Source organism: Chaetodon trifascialis, chromosome 5 (genome assembly GCF_039877785.1).
Source record: "Chaetodon trifascialis isolate fChaTrf1 chromosome 5, fChaTrf1.hap1, whole genome shotgun sequence".
NCBI lineage: Eukaryota > Metazoa > Chordata > Actinopteri > Chaetodontiformes > Chaetodontidae > Chaetodon > Chaetodon trifascialis.
Genome location: NC_092060.1, coordinates 21,244,672 through 21,263,335, shown reverse-complemented (window position 1 = coordinate 21,263,335; position 18,664 = coordinate 21,244,672). Strand labels below are relative to the sequence as shown.

The 18,664-nt window shown below is 39.5% G+C and overlaps 4 protein-coding genes across 4 annotated transcripts; 2 read left to right on the top strand and 2 right to left on the bottom strand.

The window, feature by feature from the left end:
- Window positions 1-251: 251 nt before the first annotated feature.
- mcts1 (MCTS1 re-initiation and release factor) lies at window positions 252-2,221 on the top strand. The gene is made up of 7 exons (XM_070962950.1): window positions 252-299; window positions 421-503; window positions 1,064-1,216; window positions 1,318-1,415; window positions 1,498-1,631; window positions 1,797-1,864; window positions 1,960-2,221. The coding sequence occupies exons 2-7, from the start codon at window positions 493-495 to the stop codon at window positions 2,039-2,041; spliced, it is 546 nt and encodes a 181-aa protein (XP_070819051.1). The 5' UTR covers window positions 252-299; window positions 421-492; the 3' UTR covers window positions 2,042-2,221.
- A 1,818-nt stretch (window positions 2,222-4,039) lies between these two features.
- On the bottom strand, window positions 4,040-6,609 carry c1galt1c1 (C1GALT1-specific chaperone 1). The gene is made up of 2 exons (XM_070962949.1): window positions 6,439-6,609; window positions 4,040-5,649 (listed from the first exon to the last, which is right to left on the bottom strand). Exon 2 carries the CDS (start codon window positions 5,633-5,635, stop codon window positions 4,679-4,681), a length of 957 nt encoding a protein of 318 aa, XP_070819050.1. The 5' UTR covers window positions 5,636-5,649; window positions 6,439-6,609; the 3' UTR covers window positions 4,040-4,678.
- A 3,630-nt stretch (window positions 6,610-10,239) lies between these two features.
- Window positions 10,240-12,322, top strand: urp1 (urotensin-related peptide 1). The gene is made up of 5 exons (XM_070963504.1): window positions 10,240-10,342; window positions 10,608-10,736; window positions 10,825-10,865; window positions 11,372-11,477; window positions 12,203-12,322. The coding sequence occupies exons 1-5, from the start codon at window positions 10,240-10,242 to the stop codon at window positions 12,232-12,234; spliced, it is 411 nt and encodes a 136-aa protein (XP_070819605.1). The 3' UTR covers window positions 12,235-12,322.
- Window positions 12,323-12,578: 256 nt separating this feature from the next.
- On the bottom strand, window positions 12,579-17,588 carry clic2 (chloride intracellular channel 2). Its single transcript, XM_070962511.1, has 6 exons — window positions 17,321-17,588; window positions 15,545-15,654; window positions 14,855-14,980; window positions 14,653-14,753; window positions 13,687-13,868; window positions 12,579-13,240 (listed from the first exon to the last, which is right to left on the bottom strand). Exons 1-6 carry the CDS (start codon window positions 17,372-17,374, stop codon window positions 13,079-13,081), a joined length of 735 nt encoding a protein of 244 aa, XP_070818612.1. The 5' UTR covers window positions 17,375-17,588; the 3' UTR covers window positions 12,579-13,078.
- Between the last annotated feature and the right edge of the window lie 1,076 nt (window positions 17,589-18,664).

Here is an 18,664-nt window from a genome sequence, read left to right as displayed (position 1 = left end):
GAAAGAAAAAAAAAACACACTAATTTAGTTACCATCTATGTAGAAACTGCACACGTATCTTTCAGGGCACAGCTCATTGATGTGTTGTTTGTTTGTTCAAATTAGGAAACGAATAAAGGGCATGAATACTGCTTTCTCACCATGGAAAATAGCCTTGACATTAACTATCGATCATTTGTTGGTTGCGAAACCCTGGAAGCCAAAACGTTTCAGTTACAGAAGTTGCCTAGGTGACAGAAGAGGATGGAAGGGCCAATCATAATCGAATTCGACCTGACTTGCCTTGCCGTGTCTCGCAAGTAAGTGTCGTAAAGTGACGTAACCCTGATACCGCTGGCCCTCCACTGCGAAACAGGCGTGGAATTGCCATAGCATTACTGATAGATGAATTTTATTTTGTTGTTTACCTGCGTTTACCAGAGCCGAGCTGACGCAGTAAATCCGGAAAAGCTTCGTCACAGCTGAGGAACGTGGTTACAGCGACCAACGAGGATGTTTAAGAAGTACGTGGCTGATGTTGTACCCTTAGCTAGCCACAGCTAGCTGGCTAACGCTAACTGATGAGTCCTCTGAGTTTGTTGTAGGCTGATGTTCAGTCAATGAGACTAACAGATCATGACTTAAGGCATATTGTGAGATAATTTATTGTTATTGTAGATCAGGCTTACGTCCGACTAGTTATGGAAAAAATCTCGTCAGTGGTGTGTGATTTAAAGATGATTCATTCACGTTTCTGGACAAAACTGCCTTAAATCCAAAAATCAAGTCGCGTCATTTTAAGACAGCTGGCAACATCGAGGCACAAGTCATCAGCTAAGCATGTTTCCAATTTGAAAATTAGGATCATATGATTGAATTAAGAATCACAACATCGAAATGCACATTTCTTGGTAGCAAAGCTAAAACATTATCTCAGTGTTCAGGGTGTGTTGAGATGAAGTTGAGAATTATATTCATACAATCATACATCATACTAACAAAACATTTTAATGTCTGCAAGTCAACCTGTATTTGTGCATGAAAAACAAAACAAAACAACAACATTTCCTGTTTCCTGTTTCAGATTTGATGAGAAGGAAAATGTGTCCAACTGTATCCAGCTGAAAACATCAGTGATCAAAGGCATCAAAAATCAGCTGGTGGAACAGTTTCCTGACATTGAAACATGGCTAAATCACATAATGCCAAAAAAGGACCCTGTCAAAATAGTGAGATGGTATGACATGTCATTTTTCTTTTCAAGGGTCTCACATGCAATGTGTTTTCAGTACAGTGGATTTCCTTCTGCAGGTTATATTACTGTTATTCCTCCCACAGCCACGAACACATTGAAATCCTGACTGTGAATGGAGAACTGCTCTTCTTCAGACAGAGAGAAGGACCATTCTACCCAACTCTCAGACTGCTGCATAAATGTAAGACCATCCCATGTCAGCTGGTTGATGACCATGTCTGAATGTTCCCATACTGATAAGAAATGCCCTTTTCTTTTCATAGATCCTTTCATTCTTCCACACCAGCAAGTAGACAAAGGGGCCATTAAATTTGTCTTAAGTGGAGCCAACATCATGTGCCCCGGTCTGACGTCACCAGGTGCTAAACTCTACCCGGCTGGCGCTGACACAGTGGTTGTATCCTTTTATACATGATGCTGCACATGGAAACTGTTTGACAGTAGCACTATAAAATATTATTTGTGAAACTCTTCTATGCTACTTCAAAATAAAAAAAATCTTACTTTCCTTCCAAATTTGAAATCACCTCCCTACGAGTTTGTCTTTGACACGTGGATGCAGGCCATAATGGCAGAGGGAAAGCAACATGCACTTTGCGTTGGTGTAATGAAGATGTCTGCAGAAAGCATGTAGGATTTTTTTTTATTTTTTTTTCCATTTAAAACATTTTACATTTACAAAACGTCCATTCTGTTCCTGATCTTAATCTGTCTTTTGTAAACAGAGAAAAAGTCAACAAGGGAATCGGCATCGAGAACGTTCACTACCTGAACGACGGATTGTGGCACATGAAGACGTACAAATGACAATATCACCACCTGCAACACCTGCCCCTGCCACTACCCCCCCACAGAGTGTGGAGCTCTTGACAGTGAGGCATGAGCTGCCAGTCAACTGTTTACACCGACGGACTTAGCTGTGTAACCTGCTGGAGGCTTTGAATCAATCGCCATTATGCACAAATAAAACAAAGTTCTTGCTTTAAACCTTAATCTCAGTGGGTATTTTACATTTAATCCTATTAAATATGCCCACATTATTGCATTGCCAATGATTTTAGAATTTGATCAAATGGTAACCCTCACAAAATTATGGTATTAATTACTTCAGGGCAACCTTCATTACCTGGTTTTAATGCGTTTGAGTAGTGATGTAGCCTGAACCAGTCAAATGCTTGGACAACGTCTCATTCAAAGTTTTTTCTTTATTATTTCCAACATTGTATTATGTGGAAAACAAAGCAAAATCTGTTCTATCTTTTAAATTCTTAAAGATAGCCACTGTGTGCCTTGATGACATCTTTCCACACTATTGGCATTCTCTCAACCAGCTCTATGAGGGGATCACCTGGAATAGTTTGCAGGGAACAGCTGTGCTTTGTGAGACGTTGGTGGAATTTCTTGCCTTCTTAATGTGTTTGAGACCATCAGTTGTGCTGCAGAGGTAGTGTTGGTATGAAGAGTGGACTGTACTTTGGTCTGAAGCATCCAGATTTTAGCATTTGAGCATTTTGGTTCCAGCTGCTGTGTCTTTGTGAGATGCAGAGAAGGTGGCTGGAAGCATATGAGGTTCCCACCATGAAGCATGGAGGAGGAGGAGGTGTGACTGTGTTGAGGTGGTTTGCTGGTTGGACACTGTCAGTGATTTATTCAAAATTCAAGGTTTAAGTGCCCAGCATGGCAGACACATCATTCTGCCGCAACATGCCATCCCATCTGGTTTGTGATCGGTGGGACCATCCATTGGTTTTCACCAGGACAGTAACCCAAAACACACCTCCAGGATATGGAAAAGCTGTTTGACCAAGATGGAGCGCTGCACCAGGTGATGTGGCCTCCACAGGGTAAGGCAGGTGACTGCCTTATGAAGCTGGTTCAGAGAACTGCAACAGTGTGCAAAGCTGTCATCAAGGGGAAATTATCTACTTTGATAAATCTAAAATATGAAACACTTGTTTAGCACATAATTCTATATGTGTTATGTCATAGTTTTGCTGTCTTCAGTATTCACCTTCAATGTATAAAATAAACACTGAATGAAAAGGTGTGTTCAAACATTTGACTGGTACTGTCAAGCATGTGAGCGTATTGGAATTATGACTGAGGGAGTGGCAGAGTGACACAGCTGTCCAATGTTGGACCTGTTATTCTGCTCCCCACCTTAGTGGGTGAAGCTCTTCGTGCGCTTCCTGTCAGGTAAAAAGGGATATACTAAATACTAAATTACACCATCTAATACAACAGCCCTGCAATAAAACTCTTACCTTCATGAAGGCAATAATGTTCAGATTTATTGAAACTGTTTTACAATGTTGATTCAGCTTGTGGTTGTGTTGAACTGTGTTGTTAAACCTACAGTAGGTGTTTCTAATATTTTGTCCACTCTCTTTTATATCAGTGAGCGTGATGCAGTTGGTCCCTCATGTTCAGCTTTGTCAATAATATTTCTTATAATCTGACAGCATATTTTCTGCAGTACCAGGGCATCAATCAGAGCTACAATATTTTATTCTTTTCTTACCTGACAGCAGCAAAACATGAAGATGCAACAACATAGTGGTCACCAGTGTTACTAATAGCAGAAGAATGGATTAACAGTTTGATATAAAAGTTGTTCAGCTTAACAAAGCAGTTCTTTAAGTGAACACAAATTTATCGTTACCAAAACAAATTCAGCGTGCTGGACAAAGTAAACACCTGGAAAGCTACCAGCACTCTTCTGTATGATGTTCACCCTTACACACTTTCATCTTCATTCCCACCTTTGAGCTGTCTTTGTTAGATCATTCAACACCACCCAGTAAGTTTAATCAGAAATTCATTTTATTCACTTTAATTACCCGGAAGTCCCTTTTTTTTTTTTTGTCTTTTTTAATACGTGACAGAAGAAATGTACTTAACTCAGAAGTCAACACTGAGGTATATTATTTTCCATTTCAGCTGTGAAGGCCAGTTCTATCTACGCGGAGATATCCAAGATGATTTGGGTCATGTATTCTCAGAGATAAAAAAAGCAGTTCATTATGTGGTAAAGATGGCCAAGCACTTTTAAACAGTTAAATCATTTCTGAAACTTGTCATGTTCAAAAACAGGATAATCTAGTAACTAATGCAGCTTTAAGACCACAGAAATACAAATAATTAAGATACATAATATTACAACAACAGAAACTTCCAGATGTCTTGTCTCATGTCACACATTTCATTTCCCAGCTCCATCTTCCTTCAAAGAACGGCACACCCATTGGCTCTGCTAGCTTACACCACAAAGCAACAGGGTGCTGATTGTGCCAAGTGCAAAATGTACAAATCACATAAAAGTGTTATTCCCACCCAGGATCCAGTTTTACTAACAGCATAAGAAAACCATCTCCCAAAAGTTAGGTTTGCCATCACAGAAGCAAAAAATTTAAAATGCCACATCCAGCTTGAAGGAATGAGTCTCTAGTCATTGTCTGAACCTTCAGGAGGGTAAAATACTAACGAGTCGTGAAAAACGTGACCATAAGGACGAAGTCTGTAAACTCCAAACATCATAACCTGCATTTGATTCGGTGACATCCCGTTAAATGTGACCGCCATGTCGGAGCAGCAGCCCTCCACTACATTAGCGGGGTTGTCCTTCATGCTGTCCGTTATCAGGCTGTCCACACTCTTGCTGTTGAACAGGCCCTTTCCGTGTGCATCTTCTCCATTCTCGGCGAAGACACCTGTATATTTGAGACACACGGCCAGCTGCTTGTCCTCGCTCAGCTTCCACAGGGCACGTCCTCTTTCTGGACATTTGTTCTCATCCTGGAACACATGCACTAGCCTTTTCAGGGCTTCATAGCTCAGAACAATCCCACTATCATAGGCCACATACTCAAGCTCCCCTGACTTCATAGCATTGCCCAGGTAGAAGGGCTCGCTGGGATCCTTTGTCAGCACCAGGTATTTGAGGTTCTCGATGATGGCAAACGTGGTCGGTTGTGCCACAAAGAACCAGCGCAGGTCACCAGCGTTCTCATAAGCATGCTGCAGAGCTTTACGTAACCTCGCCCAGTCATCTTTTTCATTCAGGTCTACAGCTTCAAGCGCCTTAGAGGTTTCAGAGGTGTAAAACACAGACTTATCGCAGTGTTTGCTCCAGGTGTCAGCAGCAGTAGCCCAATAAACAAGCATCTTGGGCTGGACCATGATAATGCAAGAGACCCGGACTTGATTGCTCAACTCCTGCACTTGACTGTCAGAGAGGCGTGTCAGCTCATCTTTACTTGGGGCCTTGACATGATGATGATGATGATGGTCCTCTGTCCTGGACTCCTTGCTGGGGCTGAAACTACCTAGAAGTGACAGCACCAAGCAGAAGAGGCCTCCCATGACCATCCCCTTCATGAAAGAACCTCCTTCAGACAGCATTTTGGCAGCAGACACTGGACAAGAGAGAAAATGCATTAAAGGTATTCTATGCAGGTTTTTTCCTGAAAAGCAATGTATATACTCATACAAAAGTAATCCCTCTCAATCATCACTTATGACCCACTAGATGTGTGTAAAGCAAAGAATAATCATCATGCATTATCTTAAAAACATGGCAAAAATCTATTCCGTAGAGTTTTAGAGACACTGAAAGCTGTACACAGTTTGGTACAGTACATGGCCTGGGCCCAGACTACCCCTCTGAAAACGATCGTTAGTTGCAGGCCTAATGTAATTTAAAGCCATTCATGGCACACCTTGATAATCATCTAACTAGCCAAACAGTAAACAAACACAGCTGAACTTACTGTTTACAATTTTCTAATGACAAAAGCCTCATCTTGAGATAATCTTGAGGTTTTGGTTTATCTGTCTAAATAAACTCAGTAATTCTCATTATGATCCTGTTTTTAGCGAAACGCGACAAGGCACGATGTGAAAGCTACAGCAGCTAGTAACTTAATGCCTGAGCTTGTCTACAAGCATGTAACAGTTCAGTGACTCGATTTAACTTCGTAGACATCTATCTGTTTGGACTCTTTGCCAGTTCGTGCAGCTAGCATTGACACTAATTAACATTAGCTGACGTCTTCACGTTACAGCAGGCAGTTTAGGTGAAGTCACTGTAATTACCAGCTGTTAGCTAACTGTTAGCATCCTATCTGCGTAAGGTTACGCTACACGACTAACTCGGAAGTCCTGTTAGCAGCATACATACAACAAATAAAGAGCATTTATTTTACCTAGCTGGGTTAATGCTACCGTTCCAGGTGGTGCTCACGTTTTCGCTTGTCTATCAGCTCCCACCTTTCCTGTTTGGTGAGACTACCAACGTCTGTCAGGACAGTTAATTAACAACCAGGTAACTGCATGGTTCACGCCAGTGTTAACGGTCGACAGCGTCTTCCGCGTTCCGAGGTCACGTGACTGAGCTGAGGTCTCGTTCGAATAATCTTAACAGCTGCTTTTTTGTGGTGTATATTATTAAATTAGAAAACGTATATATTTTTTATCTAAATGTTATTTTATTACGTGGTGGAATTTCCCCCTCACATTCACACGTTTAATTCATATCACATTTAAATGATTTTTTATATTTCACATTCATTCTTTGTGATTCAGGTTGGTTTGAATGTGAGTTGTAAAAATGGCACCTTTGTAGTGCTCCAGTCATGGCTGAACTTAAGTGTTTTGTATTCTGAGTTGGTTATTTTCTTACTTTTTTTTTTTGGATACATATACAAGAACTTAAAACAATAAAACTGGAAATGTGTTGCAATTGTGGGGAAAGACAAAAAAAAAAGAAAAAAAAAAAGGTTAGGGTTAGCAGCTAACAAATTAAACTTGTATTATGTACTGTTTGTTCCTCAATAAAGCAAACTGCCTTGTCCTGCTTAAACATGCAGCAACTTTAAGAGCCTTTGTTCAGAGAAATGGCCCATACTCATCAAACTGTATTTGACTAATTCACAATGAGATCAGACAAAAAAATACCTGATGCCAAGATCTGGTTTTTGAGGTGAGGGTTCATACAGAAGACATCTACCTACATTCAACCTAATAATTGATTGGTTGGTTCATGTCCGGTGATGCAAAGTAACTAAGCACATTTACTACACTTTACTAAGTGCTGTTAGCATAATTTTGAGGTACATGTACTTTACTTTATCCATTTTTCTTTATCCCTATCATCAGTAGAAAGTGTGTTATTGAGGTAGTTTTTGATTGTGGGGATGTATTTCTTATTTATTTATTTTTTGTTTAATGTTTTTATCGAGAAAAATGGCACATGAGAAAAAGCAGTGTCACATAAACATTGAGAACCATAGTTAAACAAGAAGCAACAGTAATATTATCAATAATTTGTGCTTCTCAATAAAGTAAATGAGAAACAAGCAACGTTTTCCATATTATTTGAGGGTCAAACACACAAGAACAGAGTAAACAAACAAACAAACAATAATAATAATAATAATAAGTAAAAGAAAAAAGAGTAGAAAGAAAAAAGGGGGCATCAGTCAATTAGGAGACAAAGATTGGAGAGAGTTGATGAATGTTAAAAAGGATTGCCACTCAGTGTAAAACTTTTCAGAATTACCTCTCACTGAATATTTATTCTTCTCTAGCTTTAGAAAGGACATAACATCCCTGAGCCACTGAGTACATGAAGGAGCTTTAGTAGACTTCCAGTGGAGAAGATGATGGCGTCTTGCTAGTAAGGAAGTAAAAGCTAGAACATCTAATTGCTTGGAAGTGTATCGATTGTAATCTTTCGGATACCCAAATATGGCAATATAGGGAGAGACATGAATAGATATGTCTATGTTGATACATAGTATCAAAGTAGCTCTGCCGAAAGCTAGATAATACTGGACAGGAATAGAACATATGAGTTAGATTGCAGGATGAAGCATGACATTTGTCACAACTGTCAGTGATACTGGGATAAATTTGCGACAAACGGGCCTTGGAAAAATGAACCCTAAAAAGTACCTTAAATTGTATGAGTGTGAGGCGAGTAAAAGTTGTGCTCATATGGATTTTGTTAAGAGCAGCATCCCACCAGTTGTCCTCCAGGTTGAACCCTAATTCACAAAGGTGAAATAAACATTACTTGTTTATCTCTACAGCCCTGGTTGGAGAGCTACCACCTTATGACTCAATGATGCTGAATTGGAACTTTGGACCCTATCAAACTTGCTCATATGACTGGTTTATGCTGAAGGACCCACGAGCTGGTCTGGATATGAAACGTCTGCCTTTTCTTGAAGTGCCCCAAATTTTTAGAATGATCTTCAACACATGCTAAAAATTACTACTCTATAACTGTCTATAACTTGATATCCGTGCAAATGAGGGCAACCTCATTTATTGTCATCATTAATAACATGATATTTTTCAAATACAATCCATGGTTAAAGATTGAGCCAGCAGTTCCCAACTTGACTTCCTCCAAATAAGCAATGTGTCCTGGGGTTCATTGTCTTGCTTCAGATGTCTCTGAGGTTGTTAGCAGCTCAGTCAAAGAGACATTTCCCCTTCAAACAAGTTGTTTTCATTCATCTAAACGGTCCAAGGCAGAAAGAAGCAACATTCTCCAACATTTCACAAAATTCACAAAAGATTTAGTCCAAAGTTTACAAAACAGATACAAATTTGTGCAGCAAAACCTGTTTTATCAGTTAATGACCTCTCAGATTTATCCTTTGGAGGGACCTGACCCCTGGGTTGAGAACCACAAAACTAAACTAACTGACAGTAAAATACATATGGTCCAACTTGACCGGTTACAACAATAAAATACTACTTACTGTGCACATTGTTCCATATTGACAATTTATTGATGTAATGATGCGTTAGTCACAGTCAGGGGCCACTTTCCTGAAGGACAATATTTTTGCTTCAATGAGATTTTGAATGCAGGGTCCACAATTAACCCATCAATGTGAATCCTGTATGTAATTTTAACCAAGACAGTTATTGATAGTTATTAGTTAGTTATTATTTCTTTTTTCCAAATGAGTGATGTGTCTGAATTCACTGCTGACCTTAAAACCAAACTCAGCTGTGTTCTTCTCATTGACGGCTCTGCAGCCAAATGTATCAAATATTGTTGTTCTCAACAGCAATTTCAGATGTGGAGACAGCCTTATAAATCACTTGATACCACGTCCGCTCATCTGAAGAGCATTAGTGACCTTTCAGTTTGACAAAAAGCCCTGCAGCCCCGCAGCCTCCTCCAACAGCCAAACTCCTAACTTGTTTTGATCTTCTATATTAAACAGAGTTTCCTTCCTTGGTCAATAATGCACAGTATTCAGCGTATTACAAGAGTAAAGAAATATTCAACATAAGAGACTAATCAAGCAGAAATAAGACAAAGAGTAGGTTCATCTATAATTTTCAGTACAATAGAAGGAAGAAGACATGCCAAGCCACATTAAAATTAAGTAACTAATTGTTTAAATTTCACATTGTGCCACTACTTTGTATATAGTTGGGCCTCCAGCAACAGTAAAAAACATGGCACAAGAAAACAGTCTCTTACTGTTTGTACCTTTAACTCACAATTAACAAAATTTGCAACGTGCACCACAGTGTGACCTGTTTGCCCTGATAGACAGTCACAATTAATCGCTTCAGAAATGTTGGTCACGTCGAAACCTTCAGTGACATAGTTCCACCAGCTGTGCGCCTGTGATCTCAGACATGAGCAATGATACGTTTGAAGAGCCCATCACGCTGAAATGGTGTCAGACATAAACCATCAGAGCTCTGCCGGACAGCCGCTGATTACTGCTGCAGAGTAAACATTTGTTAGGCCTCTCTGTACAAGCACAGATAGGCTCAGGCTGAATTGACAGGGTCCCCTAAATGGTGTCTATGACGCCTGATCCATCGCGTCAAAACCATTAAGAAGGAGACTGGGTGTGATGATAATGTATTGATCAGATTGTGATGGATGGCCACTGAGGATATATAAGTGAAGGTCTTTGCCAAGCAGAGGTATAGTCCAGATCTGACCATCTGAAGATAAAGGCACCATGCTTTCTGTAGCTCTGTTTTACCTCGTAGCTGTGATTTGTTCTGCAAGAAGGACACATGCTCTGCCTCTGTACCCTGACTCCAACCTGGAGCCACAGGCAGGTAAGACTCCTCCATTACTTTCTCCAATTTTACTGAAAGTGTTGGATTACTTTAGGTAAATTCGACCTTTTGCCAATAGCAACACCAGAGCAGCACTCCTGCTTTGCTGGTTGTGAGGCATTAGCTCTGCTGGTGGAGCTTTTTGCCCTTCGAGATATGGTTCAAAATCCAGAAATACTTTGTATGGCCTTCCACTGAACTCACTGCAGGGGGGGCTACTGTCACGATAACAGGATGATTAGAGGAAGCTGTTTCATCTCAACAGATTTCATTCAGAAATTAGTGTCAGAGGTGGAGGATGAACCCAACACCGCTGAGGCGGAGCAGAGAGAGATGAATAATCTGTATCCTCTGCTGGTGCATCACAGTGGAGGGAGAGACTCCTGGAATAAAGGTAAAAACAATATGAACATAATGCAGAAATTTGCAAACAAAACTGTGACATATGGTCAATAAAATGATTTTTATTTTTACTTTTCAAGGGGCTAAAGATGCGGGACAACCAGATAAGTTTGTGAACATGGTAAGGCTGATTATGTCTCTGTGCACTGTCTTAAGGAAGTAATGATATAGCACTACGTGTTGTTTAATAGTGAAGGATTTTTCATAACAAGGTTACAAAGTGCTTTATGGAATAAACAAAAACAAAAAACACATTAAAATCGCAGAAATTGTGCAGAAAGATCAATTAACGCAGAAATTATATTTTGGTAGAGATTTAAAGGAACTCATTGAAGTAGAGAGATGACTTCAACATGGAGTCTGTTTCAGGGTTATTGACGACAAATGCCTCTCCTTTAGTTTAAAGTCTAGATCAGGGTTGAATTAATAGCAGTGGTTTTGTTGCAGGATCTGAGTTTGAGTGCAAGTATGTATGTGGTTTACCTTAAAATCAACTCTAAAATCAACTAGAAGTCAATGCAAGCAGGCTAAAATGAGGGTTGTGTGAGTTAGGCTGTAGCGCACCACCGATGATGAGTTTATAACAAATCATCTTCTGCTTTCGTCATGTTTTTTCCTTGCTTTTAGGTTGAGGACCTCAAAGAAGCTGTTTTGAAGCTGGCAGCGGCTGACAAGCTTCGCTCTCAGGGTTTTGTCAGATCGGAGCAGAACTTGCCCAAAACAAACAAAAGAGGTGAGTGACTCTTATTATTTTCTATCAGGCACATGCAACACCTGCCCCTCATACCCAGTCTGTGACATGGGCTCGAGCGTTTAGTCCCGAGTCCATCATCATAATAATACCTCGCCTGATATGCGAGCAGATTAACATTAACATGATAAACTCATGATCTAATAAAAGGATGTTTAAGTAAGGCTTGTAGCTGAGATAACTTACACTGAAACAGATGGAAGTACAAGTACACACTAACAGATATTACAAGCACGAGTACATAACTCCACTGTGGTGAAAATATACAATGACTCATTTTAAGTGCTCAGTAAAAACTTTTCTTTAATGTACGGTGTTTGACAGCAATCATAACTTCCCTATGAAGGCATATTTTGTATTATTACAACAGTATTTTACTATATTGTCATTAATGATATTGTCACCTGTTTATACACCAGCTTTAGAAGTTATAGTTCTTGATCAACACATTAATTAACAGTTATGTCTGCTTACAGCTACATTATTGTGCGTGTTACAAACCATTTATTAAATGTTTATAACCTTCTTATAAACGCTAAAAACAGAGACTTGAAATAGAATATTGCCAATAGTATAGTGTGTAAAGTGCAAGTACACTAAATTGCTACTTCTGATCATTACAGGACTGAATAAGGGATAATAATGTAATTATGTACTTTTGATATTGTAAATAGATATTAAAATTTTTCTCTCTGATATCCTTCCAGCATGTTTCTGGAAATACTGTGTCACCAACTAGAGCCCGGCAGCAGCAGGACGTCTGGTGTACCGTTAGCTCAGCCTGATTTGAAACGCCTTCGCTCTCCATCACCATTTTTGTTTCCCACCAAACAGTATATTCGCCTAAACTGGATCAACAGAAAGTATATTTTTGAAGAATGCAAAACGGTCTTTTTTGTGGCTGAAAATAAACTTGAATATCAGAAATGCCATTTATGTGACCTGCTTTTGGTTGTGATACTAGTTAAAGATGATATTTACTGCATGAGACCTAACGGACGGTGAAATTCAGGATTGTCTCTTCATTCATTCCCACAAGGGAGCATTATAACACCACTCAGCACACACAAAAAAAAAATCATTATGACAAACCAGTATGATACTTTTATTAGTGTGACAGTGAGACAATTTAATCAAACTGTATTTGTACAGTGTAAGAAGAAGAAATGTATTTCACGTTTTGAATAAAGATGAACTGTTTGTGAAGGTTTCTGCAGCTGCTGCTCACACTAACACAATCTTTCCATTTTAATGAGGGTGTTTTGATTATAAAAAGCATGAAAAAATATATTTACACTATAAACACAAACATTCAATTGCACATTTGGCCTTTTCAATGGGGAATAAATGCACCATTTCTCTGTGAGTGACAGCAGATAGTCGATACATACAACCAATAAAACATTTTGCTTTAGAGTGTCCAAAAGTCTACTGTAACAGGTCAAGGTGTTTAAGGTGGAATAGTGTCCAATTCATTGGCACAGTTTACTTGTGTAGGTTGTAGCGCCCTCCACAGATCAACTTCTTTACATGCACAGTTACACCAGCTGAAAACAGGACTTTAATGACAGAGAATCAAAAGCTTATTTCCTATTGTTGGCCACGCTGAAGTAAGCCTTCTCGATTTCAATGTCGGCCGGACACGTCTGCTTGAACTCCTCTCTCTCGTAGGCGTTTTCAAGGTATCGCCACACGCCTGTGAAATGTGCAGGGATGTCAAAGTCGCAGTACTTCTTGGCAGCAATCTGAAATAAAATGAAAGGAAGACTGAAATTAACCTGAGAAACACAGAGTACACCAGGTACATAAAGATCAGGAGTGAAAGATCATTTAAATATGTAACACTGAAATATTAAACTACTCAAGTAAACTGCAAAAATACTCATGCAGGTCAACATCTGTTACTTAAGTAGAAGTATGCATGTATTATCAACTACATGAACGTAAAATATAGAAAGTAAAAGTACTCGTGCTGCAGAATTTTTGACCTCCATGACTGAAACATTAGATTGTTAATCCTGATGCATAAAATCTAAATGTTCAGGTACTTTAGCAAAGAACTTGAGTACATGTAAATCCTTGCTTTCCTCCTCGGCCTCCAGGCTGAAGATTTACTCTATAGAGTACAAAGTGAGCAAAGAAACCCACAGTGCACCGGAGATGACCCCAGAATGATAACGCACTGTCTCACCCTGATAACGTGCAGCTTGGGCAGCAGGTTGCAGTCAGCTAAGGTGAGGCGGTCGCCGTCCAGGTATTTCCTCTTGGAGATGGTGATGGTCTCTGTGGAGTTGTGATCGATTTCCTCGGGGAGGGGAGAGTTCAGGTAGATATCCAGACGTTTGAACTCTCGCAGCAGGTTTTTCTCATGAACTGGAGAATCAGAAACACAGAGATATGTTGTGTTTTTGTCTGTAATTGCCAGAGGTGTATTGTAACTGCGGATAAACTGTGAGTACATTTAACTACAATTTTGAGGTACTTTAATTTATGCAACTTTATACCTTTTCTCTATTACATTTATTTAACAGCTGTAGTTGCTTGTAGGTAAACACAAACAAAGATAAACTTGGAAACATGGATTGAAACAGTAGATTGCAAATGGCTACTGGAACGGAGAGTAGGTGAAACATAAAATACTGGGAACACACTTTTGATCAGATCCTTTACTTTAGTGAGTATCAGTTCAATAGTATAAATTTACTCTGTTACAAGTAAATCTCCTGCATTCAGGGTTTTCTTAAGCAGAAGTGCAGAAGTATTTTCAGCAAAATGAAAGTACTCATTTCACAAAAGTGGCCCCATTTAGAGTTTTTACATTATAATAATGGATGTGTATGTAAGTATGTATTTGGCAGTTTATTCTATTAAAAAAAAACATCATGTTTTAGAGGCTCATTTTGTAAATAAAATCTGAACATGTTTGACAGTATAGCTGTCAAATAAACTGTCATATTTCTGTCTGAAATGTAGCAGAGTAGAGGTATAAAGTAACATAAGAAGGAACCACTCAAGTGAAGTACCTCACAATTTAAGTGCAATACTTGAGTAAATGCACTTCCTGTGATGGCACCTTAAAAGCATATTTTCTTGAACGTATCTGTGTTTTTGTCACATCCATGCAGGTCACAACACAATCACAACAACCACGACTCACAGGCGTTGTTCGGACTGTTCTTGATGAAAGCAGAGAATTTTGCAAAAATGTCAGCTCCCACGTCAAAGGACTCTTTGTTTAATGGGCTGAGGTGAGGATACCTGCAGGCCAGAGAAGAAAAGAGAAGCCTGGGAGTAAGCTTGTTTGATGAGAGAAAATCACTCTGCATTAATATCTGTTTAACGATCAAGTGCAACAATACCTGGGAGGGGCCAGTGTTTGTTCAAGAAACTCCTCGATTTTGATGAAGTCTGTTTTGAGGGTGCCGTTGTAGAGGAGGAAAGGCGGGTTAGTCCCGGGGGCCAGGTCTTTGAGCTCAGCTGGCTTCCTGGAGAAGACGCGGAAAGATGGGAGACATCTGATTTAATTCAGTTCATTCAATCAGGCTGTTATCAAGCACATTGAAACTGAGAGCGCGTTGTGTTATCAAGGCTCGTCAGAATTAAATGTGGCACCGTGGATTAATGATTTCAACACTGGCTGTTGATTTAGTTATAAAAAACCCACAGCGCTGGGAGTGGTCGTCTGTTTAAAAGGTCCGTTGTGTGTGCGTTCTGAATCATTCAAATATCAGCATCCTTTCAAAGTTTCCTGATCTTATTTGCTCTCCGGTAATGACCCTGAGAAATTCACACAATAAAGCCTCAATTAAAGGAGGTGTTTGTTTGAAAGCGACACAGAGCTCTTTGTACACTTTGGCCTCACGGGCTCCTCCCTCTGACCTCTGGGAGACAGAGTGAGCAACACACCTATTGATAAGTGAGAAATGTTTTGGATATACTGAAAGAAACGTCTCAATTTCTCTCTCGTTTTGCTTCTTAATAGAGTTCTGTGTGAAAGTCCCCGTGACCAGATGCTCAGGAAGTGTTTCTGCCGCAGGAGGGGTGCTTACTTCCTCATGTCAACAGTGGTCACGGTGAACTTGACTCCTTTCAGCCATAAAACCATGAAGAGCCTCTGGCAGAATGGGCAGTTCCCCACGTTCTCGCCATCATGTCCAGCCTAAAAAACACAGAAAGTAATAAAGTTTTATTTTGTTCTGTCTTTATATCATGACCCAATTCAGCCGGTGAAGCTTTCAATATCTCAATATCTTTTCTCCTCTCCTCTGCTGATAAACAAGTGATTTTGCAAGCGAACAACATTTCTGGTACATTTGAAGGTGTTTTCCTCTCTGCAGGGAAAAAGAGGCATTATGTTACAGCAGAAAACAATTGTCGCTAACATCTCGTGCTTCAGCTAGCTCACAATATGACAGCTGTATTTTTCTGAGCTTTTTGCTAATATGTTGCTAAAGGAATAGTTTGACATTTTGGGAAATTCACTCATTCACTTTCTCGCTGGTAGTTAAATGAAAGGATACATACTGTACTGCTCTCATGTCTTTAAGGTAATGAAGCAACAGCCAGCAGCTGCTTAGATTAGCCTAATGTAAAGGTTGGAAACAGCTAGCTTGGCTCTGCAGGGTCACAAAATCTGCCTTCCAACGCTCATTAAATAACATGTCAAATCTTGTTTGTTTAATATTTCTAAAAACCTGACATGTTGCATTTTTACAGGGGTTTGTGTGGTGGACTAACTCTTGGATGGGAGCAGTGATTTCCTGTTTCTGTTCCTGTGAGTTTTGGCTGTGCCAGACCAAGAGGAACCTGCACATAGCACCTCTAACACCTCAACTTGGCGGTTTTTCATTTTGGTTTTTATATGGATTAAACAAATAAGATATAACGTGTTAATTATTGAACTTCAGAGATGCTGGAAGTCAAGTTTTGTCAACTTCAGACAGGGCCAGGCTAGCTGTTTCCCCTTGTTTTCAGTCTTTATGCTAAGCTAAGCTAACATCCGCTGCCTGTAGTTTCATATTTAATGTACAGACAAGAAAGTGGTGTTGATCTTCTCATCTAACTTTCAGCAAAAATAAGCATATAAACCAAAATTTCAAACAGTTCCTTTAGGTGACTAAAAGTTGAGTTTAACTTACAAAAAGACATAACACTACTACCAGTACTGTCTACTGCATATTGTGCTGTATTGTTTTTGAGCTTACTTGACCTTGTTTTATATCAGAGGACACTGTGTCTCTAAACAGATGCTATTAAGATGTTTATGTACATGTATGACACTATGAATAATAATGTTTGGATATTAAGCTGACTGCAAATGAGAAAAAAATGTCTATTTGTTTACGTGACTTCTTGATATGGATGAGTGTTTCTGAATGTGTGCGTAAGTAAAGTGGGTGTGCCCGGCTCAGGCTTGAGGCCAGTCACCCTTCATGCTCCCTGCTCCTTCTGGGTGTGCAATGATAAGGTTGACTGTCTATCTGTGGCCAGAGTTCACTGATAAAAAAAAAAGTGATGTGACCCTTGGGGGGATACAAAACTTCAGCATCTGCAGCAGACGGTATCTACAGAAGGCCACAATCAAAATGAGAGTTGTCCTCTGATTGATGCTCTCATAGAGCAACATGCTGTAGATGTCTGCCCTGCAGCAATACTGATAAAAGAGTGACTCCTTTCTTTGTCTGTAACTTTTCCCCTGAAAGAAAGGATATAAAACAGGCAAATTCATGTGGAATTAGTGAATTCAGGTGTAACTGGCTTTCTCTCATGTCTCATAGTCTACTTCTACTTTCCAGTAAGTAGTGAAATTGAAAGAAATATCTCACCTTGATGAACAACTCGATGCTCGGCTCCTTGTCAGAGTTCTGCCGAAGTGCCATGTCGTCCCGAACAAAGTTTAATTCACTTTTTAAAATTCCAAATACTTGCTCTCGTCAAAGTTTCTCCTTGCGGTCAGTGCCCAAAAAATCCACAGAGCTGAAGAGAGAAAGTTGATGATGATGCCCTTGAAGTGGTTTCAAGTGTTTTCGTGGTTGTGGATGTCAGCAGAGAGTGTAACACCTCACTGCTGGTTGTGTTTTGTCTGAGGTCTCCGTGGAGGCTATCGCTCTGAACATACTTTACAGTCAGGGGAGAGGGAGGATCCAGAGAGATGGGCGGGGCACTCTCTTATATACCCTCAGCCAAACTCTATGAGAACAGAGCCTAAAATAGGATCCTCTGCATATTGCAATACACAGGAACTGATAACAACATGTGACTCACACGAATTCAGACAATCCATTCGGGCCACTCATTTTCCAGCAAGCTTAGATATGGAAGGAGTAATAGATTAGAGGGATTTTTCACAGGAGGGCTGTAATAACTACAAAGAACCCACTGTGTATTGACATTCACTGGGATACATTAGAGACACCTAATCTAATTTAAGGTAGAAAGCCTTTAGCCTCACGTCTGGCTGACTGAACAGTGTTTACAAGAAGTGCCTGAACATACAGTTTGAAAGTCACACTGATTTTACTTGATGAGTGTTTGTGACTTAATAACAATGAATGGGTAGATGTTTGCTGCAATCATGAAGCGAAAATGTAAAAATCTTTTTGTACTTGTTTGTTTCTTTACTTGTACACCACCAAAGCATTTTGTTTTCCCTGTACACTGTAGACGGAGAGAATGACAATAAATTCTATGATGGCCATGACCTTGAAATAAGTAAATGCAGTTATTATTAAAATGCTGCTTAAAGGTTAATGCATCAGTAATAATGATCCAATAACAGAACAGCATTGTAACAGTGAGATGACTAAGTCTGCATAGTGATTATTATTTTTACCTGTAATCCTTTAAGTACATTTCACTGATAATATGGAACTATTTTCACCTCGTAAAAGTTTAAATGCACTACTTCCACTCGTAATGGAGCAGTTTTACATTTTGTTATTGGTGCTTTTACTCAAGCAAAAGATCTGAATATTCCTTCCACTGCTGAGGAAAGTCTATATTTTGCTAATTGTATGATGGTTTTCATTCAGCTGTAGCCACGTCTTTCAAACAAAGGTAGAGCTATTTTAAGATATTTCAGGGATATTTTGAGAAATGCATTACAGTGAGGGGGATATCGTCAGTGCTTTGGGCATCAAAAGGAAGGAGATGAAGGTTACTTTTGATTA

Excerpts from the sequence above, each read along its gene's own strand:
- mcts1 (XM_070962950.1), top strand. Across the intron at positions 1,217-1,317 it reads CCTGTCAAAATAGTGAGATG|CCACGAACACATTGAAATCC; the intron begins GTATGACATGTC and ends TTCCTCCCACAG. Across the intron at positions 1,865-1,959 it reads AAGATGTCTGCAGAAAGCAT|AGAAAAAGTCAACAAGGGAA; the intron begins GTAGGATTTTTT and ends TTTTGTAAACAG.
- c1galt1c1 (XM_070962949.1), bottom strand. The coding sequence starts at position 5,635 with ATGCTGTCTGAAGGAGGTTCTTTCATGAAGGGGATGGTCATGGGAGGC.
- urp1 (XM_070963504.1), top strand. The coding sequence starts at position 10,240 with ATGCTTTCTGTAGCTCTGTTTTACCTCGTAGCTGTGATTTGTTCTGCA. Across the intron at positions 10,343-10,607 it reads CAACCTGGAGCCACAGGCAG|ATTTCATTCAGAAATTAGTG; the intron begins GTAAGACTCCTC and ends TCATCTCAACAG. Across the intron at positions 10,737-10,824 it reads GAGAGACTCCTGGAATAAAG|GGGCTAAAGATGCGGGACAA; the intron begins GTAAAAACAATA and ends TTACTTTTCAAG.
- clic2 (XM_070962511.1), bottom strand. The coding sequence starts at position 17,374 with ATGGCACTTCGGCAGAACTCTGACAAGGAGCCGAGCATCGAGTTGTTC. Across the intron at positions 13,869-14,652 it reads GAACAGTCCGAACAACGCCT|TTCATGAGAAAAACCTGCTG; the intron begins GTGAGTCGTGGT and ends CTGATTCTCCAG. Across the intron at positions 13,241-13,686 it reads CCAAGCTGCACGTTATCAGG|ATTGCTGCCAAGAAGTACTG; the intron begins GTGAGACAGTGC and ends ATTTTATTTCAG.